General features: G+C 37.8%; 1 protein-coding gene across 1 annotated transcript in view; it reads right to left on the reverse strand.

The window, feature by feature from the left end:
- Positions 1–444: 444 nt before the first annotated feature.
- YWHAQ (tyrosine 3-monooxygenase/tryptophan 5-monooxygenase activation protein theta) overlaps positions 445–26,443 on the reverse strand; it is a 31,744-nt gene continuing 5,745 nt past the window's right edge. Inside the window, exons 3-6 of the mRNA XM_082672097.1 lie at positions 5,848–5,971; positions 3,695–3,858; positions 2,955–3,050; positions 445–1,184 (exon numbers count right to left, since the gene is read on the reverse strand). Of these exons, the coding sequence (XP_082528223.1) occupies positions 1,125–1,184; positions 2,955–3,050; positions 3,695–3,858; positions 5,848–5,971 (444 nt within the window). The 3' untranslated portion in view covers positions 445–1,124. The remainder of the gene's footprint in view (positions 1,185–2,954; positions 3,051–3,694; positions 3,859–5,847; positions 5,972–26,443) is intronic.

The raw sequence follows: 26,443 nt of genomic DNA on the forward strand, positions 1-26,443 counted from the left end.
ATTTCACATGAGATAAAAGGGAAGTATCAATAACTTCAGAAAGTAGTAAAGTCACCTGTCCCTTAAAATATGAGTATGTAATTGTTACAAAGCCATAGTAAATGGTTTATAAAATGTAATTTTATTTTATGTTACTCTGTTGTTACATAGGGCATAACATTTTCACAAGGCCTTTTTGGGACTACAGTCGATGATTATTAGCAACATACAATAGTGGTCCAACTCTCTAACAATCACTAGACAAACTGGACACCCTCTCACATGTGCACAAATCTGCATGGAAAAGTACTAAAGTTTTAGACTTGGACTTGTGTACTTTATTTCCCCTTTCTAGTGTATTAAGAAATGACATGCACTTTCATTTGCCAAAAGCAATGCTTGTATTCTGGCAGCAACATGCTACTTCTATTACATCGTAAAGTGAATACCAGAACTACAAAGGCAGGAGGTGTAAGTGAATTTTTATTGGGAAGGGAAGTTGTCAACTTAAACAGCAGCAAATGAAGAATGAATGAGGAAACTTCCTGTTGTCACAGATACGCAAGACCTCCATCATATATGATACAGGAGGCATTTTAATTTGTGACCTCCAGCCTCAAAATGTCAACTGCTTTTCCATTCAATCTAATACTTCTGGATTCCTACCAAAAAGGAATATATTAAGAGGATGGAAAAGTTGCTTTACTGAAAGAAAACCCCCGAAGAAGAGTAAGGGAGGGAATGTAGAAATCAGGAAGTTATGCAGAACACTCTTTAAACTGTAATTAACTACATTTTCATATCTTCACAGTAATACAAAACACAGTCACTTGCAGAACTGGTTCAGATTACTTAAATACCAGATACATTTTTAGTCCTCTACATAAGTGTTTGGAAGTTACTTATGTTTATATGAAATGAAGCTATTAATACTTTTCTACAGCAGTAACTGCACACCAGAAAGGCCAAGACAAACACAAATCAAGGAATGGAGTTTTCCCAAAGCTGCGGTGTGAAAAGACTATAAACAGTTGATTCCATACACATGAATGGGTTTCTTTGCTATAGGAAATCCAAATGGAATAAGGAATGGAGATGAGTAAAAAGGTTTCTTGAGGGGAAGAAGGATGACACCCTGTATGCACTTAGTTCTCTGCCCCTTCTGCCGCATCACATTCTTCTCCTGCACTGTCTGATGTCCATAACTAGAAAAAAAAATCATATTAAGTTACTATTTCTAGATCAATTATTTCAAGTCTTATTATTATATCAGAATGTAATTCTTAGAGCAGTAAATTAAACAATAGAGATTATGACTAAGACTGGAAGTTATATTTCACCAACTCCTCCCAAAGTGTACCCCTGTATTCCTTTCACTGTGCATTTGCAAAATGACAAACACATATACACTATTTGAGTACGTTTTCAAAGCTTACTATAATCTCAGATAAAAACAAGGTAACTAACATCCTTAGAATTTAATGCTCTCTCAATTTCTGGCAGCCCAATGCTCTTTTTAAAAGCACTACTAAAATATAATTTATGAGATTAATAAGGCCAAAACAAATTTTTTGGGGGGTGGGCAGGGACCATGGTCAAAGTCACCATTGCCAAGTACTTGAAGGGCTATCATATAGAAAAAGAAGCAGGCTTACTTTGTATGCTGCAAAGAGTTAAACAGGAGTGAACGATGTTAAGTTACAGGGAAGCAGCATGTGTGCGTGAAGATATGTAGATACGGTTCTTGAATTAGGTAGGATGTTAGTCTCTCTAATTTTAGGATGGAACAATGAAGTGAAAAAGGGAATAGTCAATACTTGTCGACTATGCATAATAATAGTTCACAAAATGGATTTCTATTAGACCAGCACCAAGACACTAGTGGCAATTTTAGCAAAGCTTAAGTCTTAACCTTTAAGTCATTATTAAGATACTAAAATAAAGACAAACAAATATCCCCAAAGAACTGTCTCTGGGAGAGAGAAAACAGAACTAGTTAAAAGATAGCTCCACGTGGGCTTCCCTGGTGGCGCAGTGGTTGAGAGTCTGCCTGCCGATGCAGGGGACACGGGTTCATGCCCCGGTCCGGGAAGATCCCACATGCCGCGGAGCGGCTGGGCCTGTGAGCCATGGCCGCTGAGCCTGCGCGTCCGGAGCCTGTGCTCCACAATGGGAGAGGCCACAACAGTGAGAGCCCCCCCTCCAAAAAAAAGATAGCTCCACGGTGTATCTGGAAAGAGGTTAATTGCTCAGTTTGTTTTTCTTCTATAGAAGCTATTTATGCTGATCATTTTTCTATTGTCACCTCACAACCAGAGGGATTTCTAATGGCTGGGAATGAACTGTCTTCATAATTTCTCTCTTCAGCAAAGTTGAACAGATAGGGTGCTAATGTTAAAATTTTTTTTATCTAGTAGAAGATAAAGCATCAAATCTGGGGGGGGGCGGGAGAACTACATTTATATTAAAAGGTGTATTTCTTCCACATTTTGTCTAAGATTCTGACCTATCCAATTTACTTGAACCTACAAAAGAAGCTAAGTAAAGCTCAACCTGTATTTTTTTCACCATTACTTTTTCCTCCATCCCCTGTCTATACAAGAGGTAGGGAGAAAAACAAAAGAAAAAACAAATTAAAAAAGACAAACTTTCTATATTAACATAATTTATCAACATCTTCATACCAGTCAAATAAAGAGTCAATAATGTTAATATTATGAGTTCCTAAAATCTTAGTACTTTCTCAGGAAGGTCTGATAAAATGCCTATTCAACTTGAAAATCTGCCTACGAAGAACAGCTGTCCTATACAAAATACTAATACATATTTAATATTTTTATGTAATTTTTATATAATCATTTTCTAAGAGCAAGTGTAGCTCTAATATAGGTGCCCCAAAACACAGGGAGCCTGAATAAAGTATTAATACTTTTGTTCCTGAAAAGGAAATAAAATTAGAAGTATGAAAAACTCACTGTTAGGTTGTCTCTAAGCAACTGCATGATGAGGGTGCTGTCTTTGTATGAGTCTTCATTCAGTGTGTCAAGCTCTGCAATGGCCTCATCAAAAGCCTGACAAGTATTAATATCCACGGTAAACAATATTCACATCGACACACACTGGTACTCTATAGTCACAAACCATTTTTATAAAATAGATGAACATCCACTTTATGTTCTATTATCACTTAAAACAAAACTCAATGAAATCACTGCCTCGGATTCTCAGCTTAAGAATTTCTGAGGATGACTAAAACTTATCAAGTTATACATACTTAATCAGTAAACAAGCATTTCTTAGTTCTTTCACAGGACAGAAAGCACACTAGCTATGCCCAATATATTTTTTACAAATAAGAACTAGTATTTATTTGCAAAAACCCCTTGGAACACTTCCATTTTGAAACACTTTGAGGAATGCAGAGATTCTACTGATCAAACCTGGCAGGCATTACTTTCCAATCCTTTACATTTCTCTCATACTTTTTTGATTACTCTGACCAATATGCTCTTTAGACAGATCTTACTGCTTACAACCATAGCTGGGAGAGTAAGATCTTGAGAAGGATGGTGGTAGGTGGTCACGATGCTAAGAAAAAGGAGATATCCAAATAAATGTAGAAATCATCCCTGGATATCCAAGTAAAATACCTAGAAATTAACATGCTTGCTATCTCAAATAACCTAAAGAGGGTATTTCTGGAAACACATCTTACCGTTTTAGCCAGTGTGCAGGCAAGTTCTGGGTTATTAAGGATCTCATAGTAAAATACAGAAAAGTTAAGAGCCAGCCCCAGGCGGATTGGGTGTGTGGGTTGCATCTCTTTCTTGCTTATATCAAAAGCCTCTTGGTAAGCTCCTTGGGAATTATCTATCGTTTCTGTGAAGGGAAAAAAACGAAATAAAAAAGCATGATACTGGAAATATCCACCCAGTATACAGTAATACCTTTAACCTATGCTACTAACTCGGTAGAGCCAGACTTCTCTCTGTAGCCTTCGTTTAAAACCACAGTAGCAAACCAAAAACATTATCCTGTACTGGGCTATTAAAAAACTAGTTTATAATGTTGCTTGTTTATAATCAGCTTAATAAAAAAAACATGAGACAGTATATCAGGTTTTTCATCTCTAGGGCTAAAACACTTTTCTTCTTTCATGTCTTTTAATTTTATTACCTGAAAATGCAGCAATTATAAACAATTTGATATATGTCAATAATATCTCAATAAAACTTGAAAAAAATCAGCGGCAATATCCCTTCCCACAATAATGGAAGCATTTTACAAAGATCATCACCACCAAAATCTCTATTTTTGTGACTTATCTGTAGAAATAACACTGACCCTCGGTATCAACATGTATTATGTGAAAGGCAATATAAAAGCACCAGTATATAGATCAAAATCTGCTGACCAGAGTTTGATTACTGGCTTAATAAAAATGTCACCTTCCTGAACAAAATGTTCAGGAAGAACTACCAGCACTAATCTGATTATATCATGTTTTGAAAAGGTTAGGTTTTCTGAATGAGGCCATTGGGCCCATTACAGCTCTAGAAGGACTGACCTAACAGAAATCAAGTTATCCCTTTAAAGCCCAAATATGTGCCTTTCCTCCCTCTTCTTCAATGGCACATTCACTGATCTAAACATAGCTGGTATGGCCCTCACATTTAACTAAGGAGCTCTTGGTGTCCAGCACATAAGGAGGCATTACAATGAGAGTTCTAAAGCGTCTCAGCATCTAGACTTTGTAAATACAGACTATTTACAAATCCCAGACTACTGGAGTGTTCTACGTATAGGACAAGAAAATCCCAATGAGCCAGAAAGGGTCAGATCAGATTAATGCTGGGGCTATGGCCCAATCTCCCAAAGATATCCCTTTGACTAGTTGACGTTTAAATGTTCACTCCTGTGCAAATATCTGTCACATTCAATTTTGCTTATCATTATGGCAACAGAAATTATATATTGATAACACAACAGTTTAGTATACAGATTCTATTACAGCAAGGTACAAAAGTTTTCTCTTTATATTTTCAATTACACTAATTTTGGGGATGCTAAAACTGTCTCACTTTTAGTAACTCTCTGAGAGAGAGGAAGAGGAGGCTGTAATAACCATTTGTGGGGCATGCCCTTTTTGGATAGGGTAAAATGACGAACAAAATAATAAACTTATTGGAAAAAAAATAAGGACTTAAGTGATACTTCTACCCAGACTTGCTTCTACCTAAACTAGCAGGCACATGCACAATATACTACCGTACACTCAGCTACCAATACTCCAGGAGACTGAGTTCACTGCTAATAAATTTACTTTGACTGTTTTACAATCAAGTTAGGAAATCAGGTTACTCTTTTCCCCATAGCTGTGTTTTCTGTGATAAATTATATACCAGCAATAAAACTCTCATCTGACCTCTCCTCCTCAGAAATCTAGTTATGTGTAATTAGTAGTCAATGTTATGATCCCTCAAAATAGGTAGTAGTTAATAAATTAATATGTCAAGTAGAAAAAGTACAATGTCCTGTTTCTACTCTACATGTAATTTCCAGTTATCTTAAGTTTCAAGATACAAGATGCTGAAGACCATGTGACACAACAGAATCACCCAAAGCATATGCAAAGAACTCGGGGGCTAAAAATATGGTGAACCAAATTCTAAAGCCTAAAAGATTAAGCCTGTTTTTAATAATATCTTATCAGGTTATAATCAGAGAGTTTATGAGTTTAATTTTTTATAAAGAGCACATAATGTAAAGTCCTAACTGTTTTCATGTTTGAGAACCTAAGGTAACATTATAAATTTATCCTCCCTCTCTTTTATACTTTAGCTTTACCCATAAACCAAATACACTTACGTTTCCGATCATCACCACAAGCAACTTCAGCAAGGTACCGGAAGTAATCTCCCTTCATCTTCAGATAGAAGACCTTACTCTCTGGATTAGTTGCATTGGCTATTAAATACTTATCCAACAATTCCTGAAAGAAATAAGTTAAAACATTAGGTACTAGCAAAAATAACTGCCATAGTAACTCCACACCATACCACCCTGGACTGGAAACATGGCTAGAGAGCAGGGGTCAGGTGGTTGCCATTAGTTGAATGCTCTGGGGTCATAGCAAGTCATAATTTCTAATGGTAGAGCTATATCACATCAAACACTAATTAGAAAGAGCCTGTCTGTCCACTCATCCACTCACTGAAGCAAGCATTTCCTGATACCTGCTAGGTGCTAGGCACTGTATTTGACCAGAGGGGAAATAAGGTCCTTGCCCTCAAAGAGTTCACAGTCTAATAAGAGGTAAGTATACCGTTAACAGTACAGATATGTGAATAAGGGGCTATGGAAACACAGAGAGGGAATGTCTAGCTTTGTTGGTGATGATCACTGTAAAGACAGGCTTCCCTGGGGAAGGGATATTTGCCTTGTCAAGAAGTAACAGAAGGAATGCAGCAGTTAGAAAACAAGGATGTGCAATTTTAGGGAGGGGAAATGAAATGTTTAAGACATCAAATATGAAGAAGAGTGTAATCACAGAGTAAGTAAGCCATCACGGCCCAGAGTAGGGCTACTCAGTGTCCTCTGCGACCAGCGCTCATCCAAAAACAGGGTGAGTCTAGGGGTTGAGAGCAAGTGGCCTAAAAACTTACCTAGCAATGTGACAGTCATGTCTATCAAATACAACTATTTTTAAAAATTAGGTTAGTATTTAAGTATGTCTTTTATCCCTCACTTCATACCAAGAAATGTCCACTTGATCCAATGAGCTAGTGCCTCTCAAACTGAGATATTTGTACAAGGTGTGCCCAGGAGTACTAAAAAGTCACAAAAAATGAATATGATAGACACCTTCTTGGATTATCAATTTTACTTGATGCTAAGTAATTTAAAAATCTTTTTGTAATAAGAAACTTTATGGTGAATAAAATTTGGGGGGAGTAAAATCAACAAATAGATACTAAAGAAGTAGAATATGGTTTAGAAAATGTAGTTTTAACTCAAGAGCTTTCTTGCTGTTTATCTGAATAAAAAGAACCTAAACAAAATGCAATGATTATATGCATATTATTTTAAAGAAAATAAACAGAGAAATATTTTAAATCCTTAAATTTAATGAAAAATATGTTTAGGTTAAAAAAATATATTTTAAAAGGGTCTGAAGCTCAGGGGAAGTTAAACTTAGTATTACACTAAAATTACCTAATGAAGCCCCAGAAATTTATACGTTATAAAAGTGGCAAGTATCAAAAGTGTGGCTTACATCTGCAAAGCTGCTGAGCCAAGAAGGGAAGAAATAGATGGGCTACACCCAAACACTAAAGCCAAATGAAAATAAATGCTGCTTCTGCACCGTCATACTCTTAAGTGGGAAAAGAACTGAAGGATCATGTTGTAAGAGTTTCTCCTGCTCACCATCACCAATACAATTATAATGGTTATTTATTAAAATAAACTTGAGGAAAACTCTTTCCCAGAATCTTACAAAATCATACTACTTTAAATTTTTCCTCTAATACCATTTTTACATATCATGGATGACTTCCAATTTTAAAACTATTTCTATGGAACACCTGAATTTAGGGGGTTTCTGGGGAGGAAGTGGGGGGCAATGGTGAGACAGCCACAAAAACGTTCACTAAGCTTCTAAACGTCAAACTGACTCAGTCATCTCTATCTTAAAAAAAATAATAATTTAAACAAGAGTAGATTCTGAGAAGCAGTATCAAATAATGCAAACACAGTATTATACTGCGGGAACCAACACCCCTGGCTTAAATCCAAACTAACGAACTACAATGTAAAATGGAAGAGCCTCTCACTTTTCTTTTACTCGCAAGTAAGTCAGGCAGTTAATATGAGATCCCATAGAGGATCTCCAAAACAGTGCCAGCACCAGCTCTGGTAAAGACAGTATTTACAATTTAAAAAAAAAAGCTACTTGGAACATTTAAGACCTAGTACTTTATGATTAAATGTGGCAGACATGTGGTAGCAGGGGCTGAGAAAAGTCTGACTGACTAGAATGAGGACTTGGGGAGAGGAGAGGAATGTGATTCTAGCTCTCATCCCCGCTAAGTCACTTGAGCCAGATGTGGGGATGCTCATGAGGACTCTCTTATTGGCACAATGGCCTTCCAAGGATTTGGAAAGCTGCTAAACAGCTACTGCACCGGTTTACACAGCCACTTATAAGCTAACTGTAAACTTTTCCCTTCTAAAATTATTAACTTTGATCACTAGTTTGCATATAGCCATTACGTACGATTTACAGTGTTGGCTTTTATAAAGTGACTTGTGCATTACTTCCATCCTGGAGTTTCAGCCAGGTATCATGGTTCTTTGTCAGATGCCACTAGCTCTCTGTGAAGGAAACAACAGGTACAGAATAATTCTGTCTTTCCATGTGCTATCAGTAGTAGCGATGTAGATTTTAGCCCAATTAAAAGACAATGGATTCTGCTTCATGTCTTACCAAAATGATTTACGGCTGTATCAGGTATTACATCAATACCAGTTATTAATTATTAATACCACATAGAATAAAGGCTATAAATACTTAAGGTATATAGAGCCTAGGTGCACAATTTTTTGTTAAAAAAATTAAATTATAAAAAAGACTCTGGGCTTCCCTGGTGGGGCAGTGGTTGAGAGTCCACCTGCCAATGCAAGGGACGCGGGTTCGTGCCCCAGTCCGGGAAGATCCCACAAGCCGCGGAACGGCTGGGCCCGTGAGCCATGGCCGCTGAGCCTGCGCGTCCGGAGCCTGTGCTCCGCAACGGGAGAGGCCACAACAGTGAGAGGCCCGCGTACAGCAAAAAAAAAAAAAAAAAAAAAAAGGACTCAATACAGGTCAGAGAGTAAAAACCAAAATGACAAGTGGCTCCCTGGAATAAGAAAATCTTCCCAGATAAGGTCATTGATAAGAAGTCAGGAGAGAGGAAGGGAATCAATTTTTAACATTAATGTAGTTAAAAGTTCCTCCACTAATTCCCCCTTTACATTATTCTTGTCAATTAAGCAGGAGATCCCCTTTGTAACGCTTCAACCAGCAAATTTTATGATCCTGGGAGGCTTGGAGAACTAAGATTGGGGCTCCCTTCAGTGTTGAGTGTTACCCGATTGAGAGGCAGAATGCAAGAAGTACATTCCTTTTTGAGAATCTGAGAGATCTGTGAAGAAGTCAGGGCACTTACTACCCAAAATTACAAGATGCACTAGTAACAAAACATTCTAGACGAAAGAAACTCAAATACAAGCAAAGTCAGAGGAAAAAATATAAGGTATTATTATACAGGTCGTTTTTGGAGATGCTAAAGGACCTCAGAATAAGCTTAATCTCAGAAAAATAGGATGGGAATAACAATAAAAAGGATTACATCATAAAAGCAGTAAAGAACTATGCAAGAAATGAAATTGTGAGAAATAACAGTGATGTAAATTTAGTATAGTAATTATTCCTCTTCAACCCAAAACCTTAGAGAAAAGGTTAGGAAGAATAACAAAACTCCAGTACTAACTCTATCTCTAGGAGTGAATTATGTTTACATACAATAATCCTACCATCACTTCCACAGCTTTTCCAAGACAATTAATTTACCTTCAGTGGTAAGAGTCCATGTGTGGCATTCAACAAACGAATACTTTTATCTTAAATTCATTTATAAGTGATTTGTTTTATAGACAAAATAAGCTGCTCTTCTTCCTCATTATATAGCTTATTCTTTATATACCAAACTGATTTTTTTTTCCAAACTGATTTTTTTTAAGAGAGCAGGTAACCAATGAAGAGCCTTGAAATACAAACAAAATAATCAACAGGAAACAAAAAATGTTCTAAGGATTTTCAATTTCCTATCAGCTTACTGAAATTCATTAAATAAAACACTATTAACATGTTCAATCTCTAACTTTATGGCACATATACTAGTCACTATCTGTATATTTTTATCTGTTTAAGCAGCACACATTACCATAAAAGATTACATTATTCATTCAACAAATATATGTGTTCAGTATGTGCCACGCCCTATTCTAACCACTCTTCCATGTATTATTTACATATAAGAACCATTATGATAATTTTACAAGTGAATAAAATCACCTAGGAATCAAGAAACTTACAAAAAGTTATATTATTAATTAAATGGGGCTAGAATCTGAAAATAAAGCTAGCATTCTTAGCACTACTCTATAAAATAATGGAGCATATCTATGAGAGATGAGGCTTTGGCCTTAAGTTATTTAATTAGTAAAGCAAACAAAAGAATTAATATAGGGACTTCCCTGGTGGCGCAGTGGTTGACAATCCGCCTGCCAATGCAGGGGACACAGATTCAAGCCCTGGTCCTGGAAGATCCCACATGCCGTGGAGCAACTAAGCCCGTGCGCCACAACTACTGAGCCTGTGCTCTAGAGCCCGTGAGCCACAACTACTGAGCCCGTGTGCCACAACTACTGAAGCCCAGGCACCTAGAGCCCGTGCTCCGCAACAAGAGAAGCCACCGCGTTGAGAAGCCTGCGCACCTCAACAAAGAACGGCTCCCGCTCACCACAACTAGAGAAAGCCTGCGCGCAGCAACGAGGACCCTATGCATACATACATACATACATACATACATACATACATACATACATAAATTTATATTAAAAAAAGAATTAATATAGTACATAGGGTAACATAACTATTCAACAAATGGAACATTTATCTAATGGTAAGAGCTAAATTTTTCTAACATCCCAACTTCAAGTATTATATATAGTACAAAGAACCACTGACATGTAGGAAGAATAAAGTCTCTAGACAATAACTAACTCTTAATTAGGTTTTAACTCCAAGAGACCAAAATCAAAGAAAAATTCAATACTCAAGAAGGAAGTCATATTTCATCCAGAAAATTCTATTGCATTTTACAAACAGGCAGAAAGCATGGAGGAAGAAAACAGTCCAAGGCACAGAGCCCATGGCATAGGAAAAGGCACAACTGCACAAACAGGTAGAACGTCACTGAAGACAGTAAAATCTTTTTAAAACAAAAAGAAATAAGTAGAAAAAAAAAACTTTCCAAACCAGCAAAAGTACATTTTAAAAAGGAACCAAATTTCACAATTGAACCTCAGTGGAATGAATGCTGGACCAAACATCTGGTTCTAGAGTCTCCATCTAGAGCAAGTTCCTTAGTTTAATTTCTTCTATAAAATAATCAAAATATTTTCTAGTTTTAATAATCTATGCTAATTCTAAGGTATTAAATCAAAGGAGCAATCTGTTAAGCAGAGCAACTTCTAGATGAAAATGTTTCCTTAATATTTTTCATTCACAAAATTCTGTATATCGTATGTTAAGTATTTAGCACAGTGCCTACCACAGAGTAAGACTCGTTATTTGTCAAATGAACATTAACCATGACATGGCAACATACTGAAATGGATGCAACAGCAAGAGAATTTCACGTGTATTATAGGGCTTAAGATGGCACAGGGCTTTTCTTGAATTATTTGTTTTTGTAATTCTTTATTTTTATCAAAGTAATAATGTACAACAGTTAATTAACTACCACTCTCAAATTTCTGAAAAAGGAAAAAAGAAATCTCCCCCATTCTGTTCTCACTGTTTCACTCCTTCAGCAATTTTTTTTTTTTGAAAAATCATGATCTCATACTGATATATCCAGAATTCAAATTCAACCTCACAGGATTCTTCTTCCCTTACTTGTATCTTCTTTTCACACACAATAAGACTCTGGTTTCCATTAAAATAATACATAATACTGTCCATCACCTAAAACTCAAAAGTGAAAAACAAAGTTTCTCTCCCTTCCTTGGATCCTGAGCCAGCCAGTTCTTCCCCTCCCAAGGTAACCATCATCACCAGTTTCTTGTATGTTCTTCCAGATATTTTAAACATTTAAAATCCACGTGCGTTCCCCCTCCCTCATGTTAGCATACTACATACACTGTTCTACACCTTGCCTTTTCCATGTAATAATCCCTCAGAGATCATTCCATATTCATACGTTTATAACTGCCTCATGTTATAGAACACTGAACAGTATTATGTATGTCCACTGTATGGGCATACCATGATTATTTAGTTTCCTCTGATGAACATTTAAGTTGCTTCAAATCTGTTGATATTTCCAACAATGTGCCAAATGTACATTTGATCCTTGGAAGACAGATGTTTAACTGTCCTTCCTTGGGGCAATTTCAATTTACATCCCCATTAGCAATGTGTAAGTGTTCCAATTTCTCAACATCCTTCTGAACCCAAGGTATTATCATTTTTTATCTTTTCCAATTTAATAAGGAAAAACATCTTACTACGGTTTTATTTGCAGTTTTCTTTAAACAGTATGTTTATATCCTTTGCCATTTTCCCAGTGAGTTTTTTCCCTTACTGATATGTAGGGATATATGTTAATGATATTAGTCCACTTTCCAAATGTATCTCATATAACTTCATGTACATAAAGATTCTGTCTGGGACTTCCCTGGTGGCACAGTGGTTAAGACTCCAAGCTCCCAATGCAGGGGGCCCGGGTTCGATCCCTGGTCAGGGAACTAGATCCCATGTGCATGCCGCAACTAAAGATCCCGCGTGCCGCAAGTAAGACCCGGAGCAGCCAAGTAAATAAGTAAATTAAATAAATAAATATTAAACAATAAAGACTCTGCTTAGCAGTAAAACTGCATTTATTAATATTTTTCTGTTACATTAAATCAGATCTAATATTACCAACGTTTCTGACAAATGTGAGAAGCACAAGTTAATGTAACTATTCGATTTTAGCACAAATACACGAACAGAAGACTTTTAATTGAAATACAAGTCTGAATGTGTTTTTAGGTATTGTCTACCTCACCAGATGAAATAGTAACACATATTAAATGTTACCTGAATAGCAGTGTATCAGATTAACACACACACACACACACACACACACCCCTCTAACTCACTCTTGTATGGAGTATTTAAGAAATTTATGACTCTTCACCTTAAAATAGATGGGTAGAAACATGATTTCTGGTTGTGGCAATACAGTAAGACCAAGCAGACTTTCCCTTCTAAAAATAATCAAAAATGCTAAACAGAATAGAAGAAAAAATTACAGCAAAGCTCCAAAGGAAGGAAGGGGAGATATTCAAGTGCTAGATAGGAAGAGGAAATGAAGTTAGAGCAAAAAAGTAAAAACTTACAACACAATGACAGTGATGTGTAAGGGGTAAGGACCCTAGAAAAACTGTGTCTATCACTGCTGAGAAGTACCAAGAAAGCTATTTCCTGGGCTTTTGGGGGTGTGGGTGGATGTGGGTGTCGTCCCCCATGAAACACTGAAACCCAAACGCATGTTCTGTGCAGGTGCTCTTCAAATTTTTATTTCATACATGATGTGTGAGTCCACGAGCTGAAAATCTGTAAAAGTGGGCCGAGGCTTAGTGTGCCCAGCAGAAACAAATCATCAAAACCACTTCCATAATCCAAGGCACACACACACAAGTTCCACAGGAAAAACTACATCTGAATTTTTAAAAATAACAAAACTAATCAAGGGACAGATCCACCATGAGGGATCAGCAGACAAACAGATGGTTAGTACCCAAGAGCTTAAAAAGTGAAACACCGTGTAATAAAACATAAGTATATTAAAAATGTCTAAAGACTCTTTTAAAGAATCCTTTAAAGATATGTATTTTAATATTTATGGATTAAATGGATGACGCCCAGGACTGGCTTCAAAATAATGGGTGTGTGTGTGTTGGGGATATAAACAAAACAAAATTTACAATTGCTAGAGCAGGGTAATGGGTACATGGGGGGTTATTATAGCATTCTCTTTATTTTTGTTAAGTTTGAAAATTTTCTTGATTAAAACAACCCAAAACAGAAGTCCAGACAAAGAACAGGATACAGTGAATTAAGAAAAAGTAGCTTGGAGGTGGGGGAGAGAGCTTTTAGAATTAAAAGAAGAAAAAAAAAAAAAGTAAAACAGAAGGCATATTTGAGGAAATGCCACAGAACACAGAACTAACAAGATGAAACAAGTGTGGGTAAGTCAAAAGATGCAAGTAGAAAGAGATGTCTAAGATATGTCTAAGGTAATATGCAACAGGAATTCCAGGAGAAAACAGAAAGAATGAGGAAGAGACGTTATGTAGAGCTAATGGCTGAGATTCTCCCAGTTACGAATATAAATAATCTTCAAAGTGGAAAAGCACACTAAATCCCAAGCAAAATAAAATAAAAATAAATTCATACCTAGACCATCATGGCAAAATTGCAGAATGTCAAAGACAAGAAAATTCTTAAAAGCAACCAGAGAAATGACACGTTACCTATAAAGGAAGAAACAACAGTATGACTGACAGTTGATTTTTCATCAGAAAACAATCAAGTATCTTCAAAGTGAGGAGAAAAACAACTGTCAGCTAGAATTCCAAAACCAATTAAAGTACCACATAAAAGCAGGAGCAAAACAAAGACATTTCCAGACAAAGACAGAAGTTCCCACTCAGACCTTTACTGGAAGAACCTTTTTAGAGTTGCAAAGGAAGGAGTAATGGAATAAAAGAGAAGTCACCAAGTAGAATAATTACAGCAACTACAATACTGAGTAAATGGAAAATTCCTGGTCATAATCTATGAAAACAACTCTTCCAAAACTGTAACAACACAGAAGTATTACAAGATGCTGAATAACAATACATGTGTGATACTTCATGTTTGCAGAGCATAGTATTTCAGATTATTTAAAAGGACAAAAGTTCTTTCGTATTAAGTATGTGCAAAGGATTGAGTTGGCTAGTGAAGAACAAGTGTTTTCCTCCCCTCTTTTAAAGGATTAACTAAATTTTTAAGGATAGTTAATGTGCTCCCTTCCTCCCTTCTTTAATCCAACAAGTGTCTGTCTTTAAGAGACTACACTTTCTAAAAATCTGACAATTAACTATGAAAATGCAATCTGCTACTAGGAGGAAATGTTTCATTAGAATAATCATGGATCTCAACTACTTCTACAGCTCACTATCCATTTTTAAGGTAACTGACAAGATGTGGGTTCATTTTAGATATTTCTTGGCAGGACTTCAGCCAATTATCTACATGCTGATTACTCACAAGTCTGCCCTTTACCTGGCTGGGCAATTTACTTTTGCAGCTCATACCTCAGTTTACTGTTAAAAAGAGTTAATGACAATCTCTACTTCTCAGCAGCCTGATGTGAAGACTGAATGACTCAATACAAATTACTTAGAACACTGCTTGGTACACAAACCTCCATCACCACGCACCACAACACAAGTCTTTCTCTTAAACACCAGGCAAGGTGCTCCTATTTGTATTTATTGACACCTGGATGGGCCACTGGCCCTTTAAACTTTACTCATCTAAAATATATTAAATTTGCCTTCCTAATACAATCTGCTGTTGATTCTCCTCCCCTACTCAATTTTCTGTCTTAGGAAAGAAAAGCCCTCAGTTGCCCTAGTTAGAAACCTGGGTGTTATCCTAATGCTTCTTTGGCCTCACTCCCCTGGTCCCCCATATTTATAGTCACCCAAGCCTGTGGATGTAATTTTTTCCAAGTCAAGGCTTTGGAAACCTTCTCGAAGAAACAGAGTATACTTTGGGAACACACATCTCCCTGCTCTTAACTATAAACCACTGAAGGAAAAGACTTTATTTTGTCTATAATACATACATATATGTATTTGTATAGCAAATTAATAGGAATGCAAGACTTGACTCTAATCCTACAGTATGTAAAGTAAATCTACTTTACAAATAAGGATGAGTCAATCAGAAAGAACAGTGCTAAGAGGCATGGAAACAGAAAAGGGTTACAGACATTGAAGGAAAAGGATCCAATATACAGTCATAATCAGGAAGTTGCTTATATGGAGGGCCAACCCTATCCATTGTACTACATCATTTTATGGAAGGGACTTGAGCACCTGCAGATTTTGGTACCCTTGGGGGCTTCTGGAATCATTCCCCCTTGGATACAAAGGGCTAACTGCATAGTCTAGGGGAGTGTGAATCACAGTCAATCAACCACCGATTCATCCATGCCCTACCCTGGAGATGATGGCCATTAAACACCTGAAAAGCCATCCACTTCTCTTGTTATAGTGCCACATTACTAAGCAACTCCCTCATTATGACTTGATTCCTATGTGAGTCTACTTGCCTCCTGAATGAGATCTTACTGGTCACGCCAACACAAGTACTTCAATCTCTGTGCTAGTTATTCCTCACTGTAAATGAATAAACTAATATTCTTGGTTTTATATATCAGTCACACGAGCTTGATTACTGTGGATCTATCCCCGAAAAATAGCTCAATTCTGGTGTTTTTGAGTCAAAAAGGCTAAAGATCATACTACAAATTGCAATAAACTCACGGAGGTAATGCATCCCCTGCCACTACCCCATCCACAATCCCAACTTCTCCGTAGTGTGACACGGCTAAGTATTCGTATATATTTTGAAATATGAATAGCCACTAGACCTCAATATGCCTTAAACAGGAAATTTATTTCCAAACCTGTTTCTATATTTATATTGCTTATTTCTACTAATTATCCCACCATCTTCCTACCTCCTAGCCACCCAGCCTCATCACCACAACCTTTGACTTTTCACTCCCCATTTCCCATCCTACCACCAGCTGTTAAGCCCTACTGACTGTACCTCTGTACTAGTACTCTAATCTATCCTTTCAGTCTCATTCCTATTTCTATTACCCAGAATTAACCATATCATTTCACTTCAACTAATCCAATGACCTAACTGATCTACCAGGTTTTAGGCTTTCTTCTTTCTCTAATCCATTTTATATCCTGCTACAAGATTAACCATAAATTCTGGACATGTTAATCCCATGCTCAAAAAATCCCCATGGCTGTTAAAGAATAAACTTAAAGCCTAGCACTCATGGTCCTTCAGGATTAGACTCTAAACCTAGAGCTTTCAACTAATATAAGTGATAAAGAAGTACTGATCCCCTCAGCCATCAGAGCAGCAGGGTGAATAAAGGTGGAGAAGAAATCCATTTGCCCCACTGTGTCACACAAATATGGTTATTCTGGGGCTTCCCTGGTGGCGCAGTGGTTGAGAGACCGCCTGCTGATGCAGGGGACACGGGTTCGTGCCCCGGTCTGGGAAGATTCCACATGCCGCGGAGCGGCTGGGCCCGTGAGCCATGGCCGCTGAGCCTGCGCGTCCCGAGCCTGTGCTCCGCGACAGGAGAGGCCCGCGTACCGCCAAAAAAAAAAAAAAAAAAAAGGTTATTCTGTGTGTGCCACAAGACAAAAGGAGCTGAGAAGCACTGTCTCAACTGACTGACATCCACACTTATTTCTACTGTTACCATTCCTGCACCAGCAGGAAGAGCATGGAGCAACGAGATGCCTCCCAAACATCAATACTTAAAGTGGTGAGCTAAGAAGCAAAACACTCATTACTAGGTGATGAGAATACAGCAGGTATGGGGGGCGGTTAATGAAAAAGCAAACACTGCTAGTATCTACAGCACTATTCAGAGAAGATGGTACTTGGGTCTATGAACAGCGAGGCTTCCAACAGCGAGGCTGGATGCAGCAGTGTTGATAGTAACTAGTCATTAAGATCATCCAACTACTGCCTCTTCTTGTTGGTTTCTATGCTCACCAAACAACCTTCTAATGCTAATTTGGTTCCTCCAGTAAATCGGCCTTCAAGCAATAAACACGGCTAGACAATGACTGCCTGATTTGTAACTCCTGTAGTTCCCCCTCTCAGTGTGCCAGTGAAGTGGATTTGGAGGCCCTAAATCCAAGGAGACAAACCCTGGACCGTAAGTGTACACTATGTGTTACTCATCTGGCACCCTGACAGACAGACAGACAATTCTGCCTTACCCTGATTTGAGGGACGGAAATCTGTGAAAAAGTCACCAAGTTCTTCATATCTCCAATTTCTATGTACTAAAATTTAAACAGCTCTGGAGCATTCATGAATGTGAACATGCCTTCCTGGGAGAAAGGGTGTAGACTAAGAACCACCTTGTATAAAAAGTGTTCAAACTTTGGAGATATGATTCTACAAGTAACAAAAGACCTAAAATCCAACATTGCCTGAAATACATGTCAAATTAATAAAATAAAATTAGTAGGAACTAATGTGACACGATGAACTGTCACCGTGGTCAGAGAAATTAATTTGGATTCCTCAGATCCAAAGGGATATATGTGCTACTGTAGTGTCAGTGAAAGTAAAATAAGCCAGAGTAGTCCATGCAATCAAGTGGTTAATCATTTTGTGGGCAAAAAGAAATAAGGAGCTAAAACCCAGAAGATAAACAGGCAAAGGGGAAGGGGAGGAAACAGATAAAAAGAATTCAAAGTTCTCAACAAAAAGAGAAAAAGCTCTGATCTATGTCCCTGTCCCAATTATTTCCAAACTCTTTCTCCTGGTCTATAAGATGTCTAGCCACCACCACCCATGACCCAGGCAAAATGATCACCAATGACAGTACTATTGCTATCAACATCTATTGTGGCACCGTGGTGCCTTTTAGTGGCCCTTTTGTGGGCATAGTACACCCCTCTCTCCTCTCCTAAACAATCAGCACTTAAAAACAATAAAAATGCTCTCTTGTATAAGAATGTTCGTCCCATCTTCCAACGCAGCTACAGAGCTGTTATGACTGCAGTGGTGAAGACACATAACAGAAAGAGTTTAGCCTCTGACAAATAATACGGTTTGTGCAAATTGCAATGTGTCAGTATTAAAGAAAATCATGGTCTTTGTCCCCTTACTTCACCCAAGGCAGCCGAGCCAATTCCAGATATTCTTAGAAACAAATGTAATGTCCAGTCCTTTGTGTCTGACCTGCTGTATCTCCACATTTTAGCAGCTAGATACTGAGTGGCCACAACAGCAAGATACGAATGTTATCCCTTCTGCTCAAAGTTCCCAACCCTCTGGCCAAGATATAAAGGTTCGGAAGGACAGTTTAACACATACACTGGAAACACTAATACTGATTTCCAAATTTGTCAATCTGCATTAAAACCAATTACACATAAACAACCACAATTTACCAACATTTACAAATCAGTGCTACCAAAAGAACCAAGGCAAGCATCAATGTCCATACTTCCTTCCCCTTAGAGAACTTGCAATTTACTAGTCTCCAGAAACTATGTTAGCCACTGCAATTTGCAAAGTAAAACATGACAAATGATAGTAAGAAAACAAGAGTGCTCCTTAAAAGGAAAAGAAAACAAAACAAATAGAACAGGAAGTCAAATCTTAGTCTGGTCATAAGTAATCCAACTGGACAGACATCCTGATACCTAAAAGAGAATATGTTCAAGTAATTAAAAATAGGTCAAAATTGCCTTGCTAGCTTAGTATATGGGTCAAGTTTTGCTATATCCTAGGAAAACTACCAAAAATAGATAATAGCAAAGATACCAGTGTACTTTCACATGAGCTTTGTCTTTTGTAAGTCTATGACAAATTGAATTAAGCCATTTCTACATTATAGAAATGACACAATTATTTGCAGACTAATTTTTCCATCTGTGGTTAACCCATGCCACATACGTTTACTTCTGCAGCTGAATTATATACAACCCTGTAGTTAAGCCTTTCGTCTACCAGACCTATTACAGAGCATAAAGAGAAGAAAATTTAAAAAGAAGAAAAAAAAATTCATCGCATTTGCACCTAAACTTACATGGGTTATTGATTATATTCAACTGAACTACTGGGTACAGCACAAAAAATAACCTTGAAAAATAAAGCAGTGCTTAATAGTATACAGAAGAAAAAATATAGACGAAGTCCTTATTCCTACATACCCTTACAGCTTACCAATATTGATCTGACTTAGATGCAGCCACAAGAGGAACTCAGGACACTGGTACACTCCAGACAATACAGAATTGGGTCTCATTACTAGACGGTGGAAAACAAAACATTATATTAATACAACCATCCATGCTTACACAGGGGAAAGAATAAGAGCAAAGCTAAGAAAGTACAGAATACAGGAGAGAACCATATAATTCCATGTGGCTGGAACACAGAGGGATGAGTAGTGAGAAAGGACGCTAAAGGGAAAGGCTTGAAGGTCTCCTAAGCCCTGTTAAGGAGCCTGGACTCCATCTAACAGGGTAATGGTTTCAAATTTTTTTGAAGTGTTTATTTTCTCTCCCCCCTGCCCTAAGTCTTTTTTAAGCAATACCAGTAAACAGTAAAAGAGATAAAAGGGAGCTGCTCTAGTTGAAGAGCTTAGACTTGTAAAGCCTTGACTCTCCCCAACTTACACACGAGAGAACCCAGAGAAAAGATGAGATGATCTCAGAAGAACAGGGTCTATAAAGGAAGGCTTTACTATGAAAGGCAGAGGAAACAGAAAGAACACTCTTCTAGAAGAACTGAATTTGAGGTCACAGCTAACTGGCTATGTAACTAAGTAAATCAATATGGCTCAGTTTCCTTGTAGATAAACACATGTCTCATCCACCCATAACTGCACATAGGAGAGCAGAAGGAAACAGATCTGAAAGTATTAATAGGCTGTAATTTGTAACTGACTATAATAACAAGTGTAGTGGCACCTAAATTCTATCTGGTAGGATAGGTGTGATTTCAACATATAGAAATGGGAGAAGGAAGGGCTTCCAACCAAGAAAAGCAGTGAGTAGAGGGACAGAAACAAAATATGGAGGGCTTTGGGTGAACAATTTGGCTAGAGCATGAAGAATGGAGCAATCACAAGTTTCCCTTAAGTGAGCTTTTATGCTAAACCACTTGTTATTTTCCCCATAAGTTGAGAATTTCAGATCAAGCATACGTGAATATTTCAACAAATGGTGCTGGGACAACTTGAGTAGCCACACGAAAAGAATGACGGTTGGGCCCCACTTCACACCACATGCAAAAATTAACTCCAAATGGACCGAAAGTCTGAATGTAAGCCCTAAAATGGTAAAACTCTTAGATAAGAGCACAGGTATAAATCTTTACGACCTTGGATTAGGTAATGGTTTCCTAAATATTACAACAAAAGCACAAGCAGCCTAAGAAAAAAAAATAAGTCATATTTCATCAAAATTAACAAATTTTGTCATTGAGCCGGGCCAATGCACTGTCCCCTACCTCCTTCCCTAATCTTTTTTTTTTGCGGTATGCGGGCCTCTCACCGTTGTGGCCTCTCCCATTGCAGAGCACAGGCTCTGGACGCGCAGGCTCAGCGGCCATGGTTCATGGGCCCAGCCGCTCCGCGGCTTGTGGGATCTTCCCGGACCGGGGCACGAACCCGTGTCCCCTGCATCGGCAGGCAGACTCTCAACCACTGCACCACCGGGGAAGCCCCCTAATCTTTTGAAGTTGCTACTCTCTTGATCCTTTCTCTAATTATATGGTTCTCAAGTTTTTTTCTACTCCAAGTATCTTGGTAGATGTGGGAAAGGTCAGGAGGAAATAAAAATTTCCAGAGGACCATTGGTAGTTTGATAAAGACTCCCATCTCAATTTGTTCAGGAACATAAAATCACCTCAATATATACCATTTCTCATTTCAAATGTCAGTCCCTCGATTTTTAAATATTGCATTTTTTCAAATATATTAAAAGCTAAATTACATAAAAATTAACTTACATATAGCATAACTATATTAAAGGGATAGTCAATCCTTCCAAACTCTTTTTTAAGTTTCTGACATCCTTAAGAATCAAATACCTGGTCTCTGCAATCAGTCCCCAAATAATCTAGAGTATTTCCTGATTAAAGGATGCGTAAACCCTTACTATAACCTTTCTAACCTCTTTACTAGTCCATCAGAATCCTGAGAGAGCAACACAATCACTGAAGGTCTAAAAGTATATTGCCAAATACTTGGAAATAGTACCAGGCTGAAAGATTAGAACACCTAATATGTATTGATATATGTTTAGTTGCAGGTATCTAATACTATAGTTTTTAAAAGAGCAAAACCTTTCTGAGCTGTGCTCAAGTCATGTCTGGTGGAATGAGCAAAATAAGGAAAATGGGAGTACTAAATATTCTAGACGAGTAACAGTAGAAAGTCTGATCCAAAAATCAGTATCATTATGGTTTTAAAGCAGTTTTATGTACTTTCCCACTTATTTCCCACAGTCACCCTGGCACTTACAAAGAGCAATCTAAGACTGTCCTTTAAGAATAAAGCATTTAGGGCTTCCCTGGTGGCGCAGTGGTTAAGAATCCGCCTGCCAATGCAGGGGACATGGGTTCGAGCCCTGGTCCGGAAGATCCCACATGCCGCGGAGCAGCTAAGCCCTTGCGCCACAACTACTGAGCCTGCGCTCTGGAGCCCGTGCTCCGCCAACAAGAGAAGCCACCGCAATGAGAAGCCCACACACTGCAACAAAGAGTAGCCCCTGCTCACCGCAACTAGAGAAAGCCCGCGTGCAGCAACGAAGACCCAGCACAGTCAAAAATAAAGAAAGAAAGAATGATAATAAAATATAAAAAAAAGAATAAAGCATTTAGATTTAATTTACAGAAGTCCTTATAGTCATGGTCTCACCACGTGCACCACTGTTTCTCCATTTCTCTAAGTAAAGCCTGCAGCAAACATACACAAGAATGGTCAAAGGCAGGCAGTAAACTGAGAATACTTTACAACATGTTTTCCGCACCACACCACGCCATATCCATTCGAAGCAAAAGGCCCAGCTGACAAAGAAATCATGGAATACTGTTCAGCTGGATAGAAAAAATGTAAATGGATAGTCAAGATCTTCGTGAAAGACGAGTTTCACTGAAACGCTTCAACCAATGCTGGCTAACAACTAACCTGACTTCCTGTCTTCAAGAGCTAACTTTCGAACCTAAATGCAACCAGATCCAAAAGCCCATTATCTGCATATTTCATTCATGCCACCTCTGCTTTTGGGTTGGGTACTGGGGAGTGAGACATCATATTAAACCTTACTTTACCATTCTCAACATAAGGAAGCAGAAGCCATTCCAACATACTAGTTCTCAAGTTAGTTGTTCAGGAATGAACAGGGACTCTTTCTTACCCAATATCTAAAATAAACTTTTCTTTATTATCAAGTCTGTGATTTTTTCTGGTCTCCAAAACTATATTCCTCGAATAATTTGGGGGGGTAAAGGGAGTGACTGGGCAATGGGAAGGGAGGGGAAGGTTTTACAAATTTCATTATCACCACACGATGACCACTACTCAGAAACTGCTCAATCACACAGAATGCCCCTATAACAGCAATTTTCGAAATGTGTTCAGAGAACTTCTAACCCTCCCCCCAACTTTTTGGATGGGGAAGGGCACAAACTCAAACCATTTTCATAATACGTATTAAGGTACTATTTGCTTTTTCACTGCCATTCTCTCATGAGTGGAGTTTTCCAAAAGCTAAGAGACATGATACTACAACAGATTATGAAGCAATGCCACTTTTCTCATTCAATTTTTTTATTTAAAAAAATGTTAGGGCTTCCCTGGTGGCACAGCGGTTGAGGGTCCGCCTGCCGATGCAGGGGATACGGGTTCATGCCCCGGTCAGGGAAGATCCCACAAGCCGCGGAGCGGCTGGGTCCGTGAGCCATGGCCGCTGAGCCTGCGCATCCGGAGCCTGTGCTCCGCAACGGGAGAGGCCACAACAGTGAGAGGCCCGTGTACCGCAAAAAAAAAAAAAAAAAAAAAGTTATTATACTTACACGAAGTATCCAGAGTTGTCAATTTCAGAGACAGAAAGCAAAACGGTGGTTTCTGAGATGGGAGAATGGGGAGTTAGTGTTTGATGGGTACAGAGTTTCAGTTGGGGAAGATGAAAAATATCTGGAAAGGTGGTGACGATCGCACAACAGTGTGAATGTACTTAATGCCATAGAACTGCATGCTTAAAATGGTAAATTTTACATCATGTATATTTTACTACAATTGAAAAAAAACACAGGTAATGTTAATTTCTAATGGACTTATTATTCTAAAATGGATTATAAAACCCGCAGTTTAAATTTCTAATAATGTAAATATCTACAGATATAATCTACACAGCCAAAACCTTTTAGGTTCCACAGTATTTTCAAGTGTGTGCAAAGGGATCCTAAGCCCAAGAAGCTTGAGAACCACTGCCCCAGAGTACAGTCAGTTCTGTAAGTCTTCCACAGCATTCTCTACCCCCATTAATCTAGTTAGCATCCACCACCAAACGCAAACAAAAGCTATGGTGCCAAGTCCATCAGGGCCATCTCCTAGGTGGATAGGAGACATGTTCTCATATCTTGAGGTCAACAAGACATGGGTTTCACTATTTTTTTTTTTTTTGCTACAGGTATTAAAGGCATTCAACCATAGCGTGTAGAATATTATACCCCTAATATACAGCAACCAACAATTACAGTGAGCACCCATATACCCACCACCCAGATCCTACCATTAACCTTTTACCAAACTGCTTTATCAAATATCCGTCCACTTCTACTAGTTTTTGTGTAAACTGAGACATCAGTACAGGAATATCACTAACTAGAGTTTATTTTCTTTTGAAGCAAAAATTTACATACAATGAAATGAACAAATGTTAAGCGCATATTTGCTGAGTTTCCACAAATGCATATACATGTGTAACGCAAATCCATATCAACACAAAGAATATTACAATCACCACAGAAAGTTCTCTCCTGTCCCTTTCAGTCAGTCCCTGCCTCCATCCCCAGAGGTCACCACTCTTCTGATTTTTCACCCACAGACTACTTTCTGCTTGTTCTAGAATTTCATATAAATAGAATGACATTATGTCCTATTTTGTGCAAAGCTTCTTTCACTTAGTGTGTATTTGAAATTCATTTACATTATAGTATGCGTCAGTAGTCCCTTCCTTTTTACGGATGAATAGTATCTCACTGTATGAATATACCTGTTTATCCTTTTTCCTACTAATGGATTGTTTTCAGTTTTCTGCTCTTAGAACAAAGCTGCTATGGTCATTCTTGTACAGGTCTTTCCTCTTGTGTAAGTACGTAAGAGTGGAAAATTTCTAGGGGTAAAAACCCTTTAATTATGGAAAACTGCAAACATATACAAGAGAAGAGAGAATAGTATAATGAATTCCCATTAAAGCCAGTTGCAACTATATTAATTCACAGACACACTTGTTTCATCTATAACCCTCACCCATTATTTTGAAATTCTAGGTATCATCATCATTTTGTCTTTAAACACTTCAATATGCAAACAATGTTTTCGAATCTGGTCAAATTATTTATCATGAGATATTTCAGGAACCTTCATTGTTGATTTATCCATGGATTAAGAGTTTAATTAAAGTAGAAATGGATGAACTATAGTTGTTTTTCTTTTCTCATCTTTTCAAATGATGCCTCTCTACCATCCCTCCTTGATACCTAGAAAGTCAATGGTACAAAGATATTTTCCGTTGTTACTCTGAAAGAACTAGTGCTAAATACAAAAATGGTATTGATAAATATCAAAAAGGAATAAATAAACATCAATATGATCAAGCAGATTTCCCAACTGTCAAGCACCTTGAATTAACTAATCCCATGCTATGCTATCATTTTATAAGTGAAACTGTATATGAGACTCAAAAAAAAAAAAAAAAAAAAAAGTCTGGTAACCAGCCCTTTATGAGAACAAAGGTAGTCCTCATTACATCCAAAACTGAACAAGGAGGTAAAATTTCAACCATTCTAGTCTCTAGATTTTTGTTAACCTCGAACAACTGTCTGTGCTGGAGAGGGTAAGGGGAAATGGCCTTTCTCAACAACAGCTGATGACAGTATAAACACATAAAATCTTTTCAGAGGGCTATCTGGGGGAAAAAAAAAATGCGTATCTTCTGATTGGAAATTTCATTTCCCAAAACGTAACCTAAGTAAATCCTAGCATAAAGCACGCAACAAGGATGTCCTTCCCAGTGTTGTTTATAAAAGAGAAAAATTTGTTTACAACCTAAATGTTCAGTGGGCCATTAGTATAATTATGCAACATCCAAATAAACACACAGTACAGGCTGGAAAATCTGGAACCACATATGCCAAACTATTAATGGCAGTTATGAAGGAGAGGAGAATATTTGCTGTTATCAATTTTAACTGCCTCTTCCTAAATAGATTTCACTATAATTTCAGTTGGATCGTTTTTCTCTGTGCCAAGTTTTTTTTAAAAGAAAAAGCGCAGGGCCTTGGAGGTAAACCCCGAGGTGGAACTTTGAAAATGCAGGACCCACTGAGTAAGTGCCAGAAAGGTGAACTGCAGAGTTAAATAGCATACACACAAGAGTGACAAAGAAAAAAAAATAGCTGAAGTCTAGACAAAGGGTTCTGACAAGATGCCAATATATTAATAAGAATCTAAAGGACAGGTGTGATACAATTCAATACAACTTAATACTGCTTGTTTTATTTATAACCTAACCCAGAGTT

Source organism: Grampus griseus (genome assembly GCF_964374135.1).
Source record: "Grampus griseus genome assembly, chromosome: 15".
Taxonomy (NCBI): domain Eukaryota; kingdom Metazoa; phylum Chordata; class Mammalia; order Artiodactyla; family Delphinidae; genus Grampus; species Grampus griseus.